Genomic DNA, 9,295 nt, shown 5'->3' on the forward strand with positions numbered 1-9,295 from the left:
ATGAGACGGCATAGGTTTAGGGTGAGCGGGGAAAGATATAAAAGAGACCTAAGGGGCAACCTTTTCACGCAGAGTGTGGTAGGTGTATGGAATGAGCTGCCAGAGGAAGTGGTGGAGGCTGGTAAAATTGCAACATTTAAGAGGCATTTGGATGGGTATATGAATAGGAAGGGTTTGGAGGGATATGGGCCGGGTGTTGGCAGGTGGGACTAGATTGGGTTGGGATATCTGGTCAGCGTGGACAGGTTGGACCAAAGGGTCTGTTTCCATGCTGTACATCTCTATGATTCTATACCTGTTGTGTTCACATCTAGATCATGTACATAAATGATAAAAAGCAGTGGACCCAGCACTGATCCTTGTGGCACACTGCTAGTCATAGTCTGAAAAGCAATCCTCCACCACCATCCTCTGTCTTTTTCCTTAGAGCCATTTCTTTTAATCATATACAAATCTAAACTTGCTTTGTCAACTGCAGTTGACTGAGTTTTCTGAAGGAATGTATCATTCTTGTAAGTCATGTAGTAGTTCCTTACACTGAATTGCTGATGTACAGGCATGAAGTTCAATGGATTGTTCTCGTTAACCTCAACCAGCTTGTGTCTCATGCCTTCATAATTTCCCTTATTCAAATTAAACATCCTTGCTTCCTAACAAACTACCTCACTCTTAGAATTTTAAATTCTATCACATTGTTGTCTCTCATCCTGAAAGATATTTTTTTACAACAAGGTTGTGAATTAGCCTTTTTTCATTTCATCATTCTAGATCTAAAATAGCATGTCCTTTAGTTGTCTCTTCAACATACTGCTCTGGGATACCATTCCTAACACACTCCAGAAACTCATCCTCCACAGGTTTAGTGCTTTATTCGTTTCCCCTGTCAATATGCACATTGAAGTTACCCGTGAATACTATCTTCCCCATGATACATATTTCTCTCATCTCTTGATTTATACCATCCCCAACACTGCCACTGCTATTTGATGGTGGTCTATAAATAACTTAAACTAATGTCTGCCACCCCTTGCTGTTTTTGGTTCCAACCAGACAGATTCAACACATCGTTCTTCTGATCTGGGATTATCTTACTAATGTACTAATGTACTAAACCCAGTGCAGCTCCCTCTCCTTTCCTTCAATGTTGTCAAATCATGAAAAAAAAATTATGGAATATCCATCTCAATGGATAGAGTAGATAATTTGACAGAAGAATAATTCTGAAAATGAATATACCACATCAGATCCACAATAGGATCCTTATGATACCAAAGCCAAATGAAATCTTTGCATTGGATCTTGAAATACAGCATCTAATGGGGTTTTTAAAACATTGTAATTCAAATTTTCCAATTGAATAAAACACAATTCAACTTGAATTACTATTTTTTCACATTTCAGAGTGGTAGCCAGCTACATAAACATTGGCCTTTTACCACTTCGATTAGGGGTGCTAATACATTTTTTGGAATAATTTTCTGGTGAGGTTTTTTTTTTGACCAAATAACATAATTAATTTGGAATAATTGTCAAACTGAGAAACAGTACATTGCATTGATTCTGAAAATGCAATAGTTCTTCCTGTAAAGTTGATTTTGTAGCAAGGAACTGGAGTTATCCCAACAATTATAATGACCAGCAAATGTAGACTTCCAGACGATAGAAATAGAAGAATCCATTAGCACATTTCTCAACCAATACATAAAGGAAAGGGAACTTGTTTGCTCTCACCTTATTTATATCAGTTGCAACAGTGAAATTATACATTTTAGGATTAGTGAACTATGTGCAAGTATTTTAATTGTTTCAGTAGTCCACACAGAGGAAAAGAAAAAATATTGGAGGTCTGAAATTTTTTGTGTATTGAGGAGATTGCGGTGTGTTCCTTTCCAAGAGATTATCCCAAAGTATATTTACGTATTTACCTTGAAGCTTTGCAGTTTCATGTAGTTACTGTCAGTTAGAATTGTCCAATTCATTTGAGACACATTTTGCAATTATGATAGTAGTGCAGTGAAAGTGACTGTCTCCAATTCCTTACATCCATTATTTCCAGTGTAGGTTTATTAGGTTGCTGACAATGCGCAAACTTCAGACAGGGGTTTGCAGGCAGAGGAGGTTTGTCGTTATATTTTCATGAATTCTGCACTTGTTTGCAGTTTAATACCTTGAAGCAGAAAGATACTGATGCATTGGAACTTTTTTAAAAAAGAAACTAATTAACTTTAAATAAGTATTTTTAAATTGGTGCTACATTGCAACTAGTAATTGTGAAAAGAATGAATCTGGACTATAATTATATATATTCCAGCATGTTAACGATCTTTTTTTTAAATTTAAAAAAGGAACGGCCAAGAGCCAGAAGCACCGGCTGTGAAAGGATCCCCAGAAAATCTAACATTTAAAGAACGTCAGCGTCTTTTCTCACATGGACAGGACATTTCTAACAAAGTGAAGGCATCACGAAAACTGATGGAACTAGAAAATGAGCTGAACACAAAATAAAGTTGGCGTCTTATGAATGTGTTAATGAAACACTCAGTATCTAATCTATGCTAGGTTGTACAGGCTAAATCTTTGACTCCTGCAACTCTAAAGTAGGATGCAGGAAATCTTTCACTATGGCAAGTTGCATACCAAGCATATTATAAGTTAGCTATACAAATTGAGCACTGTTAAATGTTTTAATAAATTTAAATGAAGGTAATGGTCACTTTTACAAAGTTTTGGGGTTCTGATTTTCTGAGAGTGCACTACACCTGGAAATGGCATATGGTGAAGCAAAATGGTATAATACAGAACTGTAAACGTTGTAATGTAGAAGCTTTTAAATGTATTGGAAGAAACCTTGCCCAGCAGCTGGTGCCTCAATCGTTTCAGCTATGCAGTAGGTGGCTAATAAACGGGAAGTGTGGACCTCATTCTACTTACAAGAAAGAAAAGCTTTCTTCTATGTGCATTTTAATAAAACTTGTTATGATTCCAACCAAAATTTCCTCTTAGCTAGATGTTCTGATTTGGATTTTAAAGTTGTTGAACAATTTTCTGTATAATATTGTGGTCTATAATTGTAATTAGGGATAAATGCACACTTCTAAGCATAGAGTAGACTTCCACTGCCTTAGGAAAGGAATCACTTTATATTAAATGTACAATAATTAAAAATGTCTAATGAAGATTGGAGTGTAAATATTTTTTTTTTTTTACTTATGAAGCTGTTTCACGTGGAACAGAAGAGTGCTGTACCATTTCAGCTGTGTAGCAAGAACCAGTAGAGAAGAGAATGAGAATAAACCCCCTCATGAAGGACATGTTTGAAGCTTGCTGTATTTAAAGTTGGACAGGTGATTTGGTGATTGCCAGAGTCCTGAATACCAACAGCATGATACAAACAACTGGAACAAATTAGTGTAATTTTATAAATGAAAAATAAATTGCTATTGTTTCTGTGCTGCTGGCATTCAGAGCTCTTAGAGGAAAACTTATATTTCATGGATTCTGTTGGATTTACAGAGTTCTTTTGTGTGATCACCACTAGCGTGCTGTTATTAAACTGTTTACTGATCTCCAGAACTGCTGTAGTATCTTATTTCTACTGTATTTCACTTGCAACCTATTTTTAATAAATTACTTTGTATGTATTCAGAAGTTGTCTTGGCTTGCTTTTGCCTGTAAAGCTTTAAGTGTGCTTTTGATTCAAGACATATAGACTAACTGGATATATGGTATACAGTTTAATGTATTAGAATGCCATACTTCTCATGAAATCTAGACTTAGAAATTGTTTCAGATATTTTGTGATACAATGAACAAGTGATCATTCTTGATTAAAGAATTTTGATTTTGGTATCAAGAAATTTGTATTTGAAAAATCATTCTCTTCCTACTAAATTAAAATTAGCAACCATTCAAAAAATACTGCCTCGTAGAGTAATACAGCACGAAACCAGACCTTACGGTCCAACTCATCCATGTCAATCCGATATCATAAACCAGTCCAGTCCCATTTGGCTCATATCCCTCTAAACCCATCCTATTCATGTACCCATTCAGATGCCTTTTAAACGTTGTAATTGTATCTGCTTCCTCTGGCAGCTCATTCTATACACACACCACCCTCTGCATAAAAAAATTCTCCCTCTGCTCTGTTTTAAAAATTTTCCATCTCTCCTTAAACCTATGTCCTCTAGTTTTGGAGTCCCCTACCCTGTGAAAAAGACTTTGGCTATGCACCCTATTCATGCTCCTCATGACTTTTTGAACCGCTATAAGGTTACCCTACAGCTTCCAACAATCTAGGGCAAAAAAAAGCCCCAGCCCATCCAGTCACCCCCTATAGCTCAAACCTGCCAATCTTGGAAACATCTTTTTCTGCACCCATTCAAGTTTCACAACATCTTTCCTGTAGCAGGGAGAGCAGGATTGCATGCAATCTATCAAAAGTGGCCTAATCAACTTCCTGTACAGCTGCAACATGACATTTCAACTCCTATATTCAATGCACTGACCAGTGAAGGCAAGCAGACAAGATGCCGCCTCCACCAACCTGCCTGCTTGTGACTCCAGTTTCAAGGAATTATGAACCTGCACTCCAAGGTCTCTTTGGCACCCAGGGCCCCACCATTAACTATATAAGTCCTGCCCTGATTTGCCTTGCCAAAATGCAACACGTAATTTCACTAAATTAAACTCCATCTGTCATCCCTCCACCCATTGACCTATCTGTTCAAGGTCTTGTACTCTGAGATAACTACATTCACTGTCCATTACATCACTTATTTTGGTGTCATCTGATATTCACATCCAAATCATTTATATAAATGATGAAAAGCAGTGGACCCAGTACCGATCCTTGCAGTGCACCACTGATCGTAGGCCTTTAGTTTGAAAATCGACCCTCTACCACCAGCCTCCATCTCCTATCTTCAAGCTAATTTTGTATCCAATTGACTAGCTCCACCTGGATTGAATGTGATCTAATCTTGCTAAACAATCTACCATACGGAACTTTGTTGAATGCCTTGCTGTAGTCCATACAGATGACATCTACTGTTCTGCCTACAATCATCTTTGTCGCTTCAAAAAATCTCAATCAAGCTAGTGAGACCCTATTACCTATGCCATGTTGACTTTCCATCAATCCTGGCCTTTCTAAACGTGTGTAAATACTATCCTTCAGAATCTCCTCCAACTAATTACCATCACTGAGGTCAGGCTCACTGGTCTATAGTTCCTGGATTTTCCCTTACCATCTTAAGTAGTGGCATCACATTAGCCATCCCCGAGTCTTCTAGCACCTCATCCGTGGCTATCAATGGTACTAATATCTCAGCAAGGGGCCCAGCAATCTCTTCCCAGATTCCCTCAAATCTCTGGGATACATTTGATCAGGTCCTGGGGATTTATCCACCTTCATGCATTTTAGGATGTCAAATACCACCTCTTCTGTGATACACACAATTTTCAATATATCACTGTTATTTCCCCAAGTTCTCTAGCTTCCATATCTTTTCCCACAGTAAATATTGACACTTGTAAAATGGTTGTTTAGTATCTCACCCATCTCCTGTGGTTCCACACATAAATGGTTCTGTTGATCTTTAAGGGGTCCTAATCTCTCCCTAGTTACTCTTTTTCTCAAGGTATTTGTAGAATCTCTGGATTATCTTTAACCCTATTTGCCAAAGCTATACCATGTCTCGTTTTGGCCTTTCTGATTTCTCTCAAGTGTATTTCTACTGTCTTTATTCCTCTGGGATTCACTCAAGTCCAGCTGTCTATACCTGACATGTTCCTCCTTTTTCCTGACCAGAGTCTCAATTTCTCCAATCATCCTGCATTCCCTACATCTACCAACCTTGCCCTTCGCAGTGACAGGATAATGTATCCGAACTCTCATCTCATTTTTAAAGGCCTCCCACTTTCCATCTGTCCCTTTACCTGTGAATAATCTCTCCCAATCAACTTTTGAAAGTTCTTGCCTAACACTGTCAAAATTGGCCTTACTCCAATTTAGAACTTTAACTTTTACGTCAAGTCTATCCTTTTCCATAATTATTTTAAGACCAATAGAATTATGATCACTAGCCTCAAAGTGCTTCCCCCACTGCCACCTTAGTCACTTGCTTGACCTTCTTTCTACAAAGAAGGTTAAGTTTTGTTCTTTCTCTAATGGCTGCATCCACATACTAAATAACAAAATTTTCTTGTACACACTTAAAAGTCATCTTCATTTAAGCCGTTAGCACAAGGCAGGTCTGATGTATGTTTGGAAGGATAAAATCCCTTAACGTTACAAGGCTACTATTCTTAACAGATATCTGAGATTGCTTTTCATGTTTGCTGCTTAATTTCCTGCTGACCAATAAGGTGATCATCCTTTCCTATTTCGCAGTTCCACCCATAGAACTTAACTAGACTTTCTCCCAGGACTATCCTCCCTAACTATAGCTATAATGTTATCCTTAACCAAAAACGCCCCCTTCTCTCCTTTTCTATCCTTTCTATAGCACCTGGAACATTAAGCTGCCTTTCAATGAGCCATGTTTCTGTTGTAGCTATGATATCCCAGTCCCATGTTTCCAACCATATCCTAAGTTTATCTGCCTTACCTGTCAGGCCTCTTGCACTGAAATAAATGTAGTTTAATTAATCAGTCTCTGACTTGATCTTCCCTGCCTTGGCGTGCTCCTCTTTACTGCACAAGCCTCAGACTTACCTCCTTTCTTGCAATCTATTTGGGTCCTACTCACCCCCACTAGATTAAAGTAACACTAGTAAGTCTCCTTGCCAGGATATTGGTTCCCCCTCCAATTCCGTTGCAGCCTGTCCTCCCTCAGGAGTTTCCAATGATCCAAAAAATGTGAAACCCTGCCCTCTGCACCAGGGTCCCAGCCATGCATTTGTCTGCCCTATCCTCCAATTTCTACTCTCACTAGCACACGACACCGGGGCTAATGCAGATATTACTAGCCTTGAGGACCTAGTTTTTAACCTGCCTAATTTCCTATATTCTCTTTGCAGAACTTCATCCCTTTCTCTTCCTATTTTGTTGGTATTAACGTGTACAACGACCTGCTTTTCACTCATCCCTTTGAGAATATTTTGCATCCTCTCCAAGACATCAGGGATGCAATAAATCATGCTTGATTTGTGTCCCTGACTGAAGACTCCCCTATCGCAATTGGTTACTTGGAATCTGGCATGCCCCTCATTACAGTAGAGCCAGTCTCAGTACCAAAAACCTGGTTGTCAATGCTATATTCCCCAAGAGGCCATCATTCAAAACAGCATACTTGTTTGAGAAAGGGTTAGCCATAAGCAACTCCTGCACTACCTACCAACCTCTCCTGCCTTTCCTGGTGCTAACCCATCTACCTGACTGTATGGGTTTTACTACCTTCCTGAAACTGCCATGCAGCAAACTCCCGTCCAATCAATTCATCATTGCAATTGGTTGGAGCAGGAGTTGGAGGCACGCAGTCACACTTTCTACAGATCTCAATCTTCAGGAACATTGAAGTTCTCCCAAATCCATCAGGAAGCACACATCACTCTACTAAAGCTAATCGGTACCTTAAAAAATCTCCGGACCCAGAATATACCCCCAGAAGATCAGCACTAGCTGAGTCTTACTGCTCAAAAATCCTGCTCTAGTACAGGTGTTTCTGCTATAACGTGTTTTGTTAACATGAATTTGCTGCAATGCAATTGACAAATTGAGGACATTGTTTTAAAAGTTTGCACTTTAGAATGTTGGCTGTAACGCGCTTACATCGCTAACACTTTAAGTGCTGTTTCCAAAGCACGATTTTTCTAAACACGGGTTTCACAGGAATGCAACCATCACATTATAGAAGAACTACCTGTATAACTTAATAACTATTTTTCTATTAACAATTTAATCAAGACACAGAGCTCAGTAAATCATTTTTTAAAAATGCCCACCTACTCACTGTTACAGATTTACAAAAAGAAACTAAGATTTAAAAGAGGTGTCTTAAAATCAAACACTTAGCTGATGATGCTGTGCTGTAGGTACTTCCAATAATGAGGTATCTCAAGGTTAGCTGTCAACTGTACAGCACTGTTTGTTTTTCTTTGACCTGCCTGCAGGGATGTTTCTAATTTCAGAGTTAGTGGCAAGTCTTGATGAAATTAGACAGCAGCTTGTAGAGGTTGACTGGAATAGTTTGTTTGCAGGCAAAGGGACCTCCAGCAAGTGGGAGGCCTTTAATAGTTAGAGTTCAAGGTCTACATGTATCTGTGAGGCTGAATGGCAAGGTTGACAGGAGTAGGGAGCCCTGAATGACAAGAGATATTGAAGCTTTGACCAGAAAAAAGAAGAAAGCATAGCTCAGGTACAGACAGCTAGAAGCAAAGGAATCCCTGGAGGTATATAGGGGATACAGGAGTTTACTGAAGAAGGAAATCAGGAAAGCGAAAAGGAGGCACGAGGTAGCCTTGGCTGACAAGATTAGGGTGAATCCAAAGAGAATATTAAAGGAAAAAGATTAACTAGAGAGAGAATAGGACCCCTCAAGGGCTAAAGTGGACATGCATACGTAGAACCACAGGAGACGGGTGAGGTCATCAATGAATGTTTCTCCTCTGTGTTTACCATGGAGAAAGACATGAAGACTTTGGAACTTGGGGAAGTTAGTGGTGATATCCTAGGGACAGTCCATATCACAGCAGAGGAGGTGTTGGATGTATTAAAATGAATGAATGTGGATAGATCTCATAGTCCTGACCAGATAAATCCAAGAACACTGCAAGAGGCTAGAGAAGAAATTGCGGGAACCCTGGCTGATGTTTTTGCTGATATCATTAGTCATGGATGAGGTCCTGGAAGACTGGAGGGTAGTGAATGTTAGACCATAAGACCATAAGACATAGGAGTGGAAGTAAGGCCATTCGGCCCATCGAGTCCACTCCGCCATTCAATCATGGCTGCTGGGCACTTCAACTCCACTTACCCGCATTCTCCCCGTAGCCCTTAATTCCCCGAGACAACAAGAATCTATCAATCTCTGCCTTGAAGACATTTAGCGTCCCGGCCTCCACTGCACTCTGCGGCAATGAATTCCACAGGCCCACTACTCTCTGGCTGAAGAAATGTCTCTGCATTTCTGTTCTGAATTTACCCCCTCTAATTCTAATGTTGTGCCCGTATTCAAGAAAAGCTGCAAAGAGAAACCTAGGAACTATGAACCAGTAAGCTTAACATCTATGGTAGGTACGATTCTGTAAGACGATTCTGAGATAAGATATACATGCATTTGGAAATACAGGG

At 39.4% G+C, this 9,295-nt stretch overlaps 1 protein-coding gene across 6 annotated transcripts in view; it reads left to right on the top strand.

The window, feature by feature from the left end:
• Positions 1-3,857, top strand: part of afdna (afadin, adherens junction formation factor a) — a 232,237-nt gene extending 228,380 nt beyond the window's left edge. For all 6 annotated transcript variants that reach the window (XM_072581186.1, XM_072581187.1, XM_072581189.1 and 3 more), the window contains one exon: positions 2,346-3,857. In XM_072581186.1, the coding sequence (XP_072437287.1) occupies positions 2,346-2,505 (160 nt within the window). In that variant the 3' untranslated portion in view covers positions 2,506-3,857. The remainder of the gene's footprint in view (positions 1-2,345) is intronic.
• Positions 3,858-9,295: the final 5,438 nt, after the last annotated feature.

This window comes from Chiloscyllium punctatum, chromosome 11, assembly GCF_047496795.1.
Source record: "Chiloscyllium punctatum isolate Juve2018m chromosome 11, sChiPun1.3, whole genome shotgun sequence".
Classification (NCBI taxonomy): domain Eukaryota; kingdom Metazoa; phylum Chordata; class Chondrichthyes; order Orectolobiformes; family Hemiscylliidae; genus Chiloscyllium; species Chiloscyllium punctatum.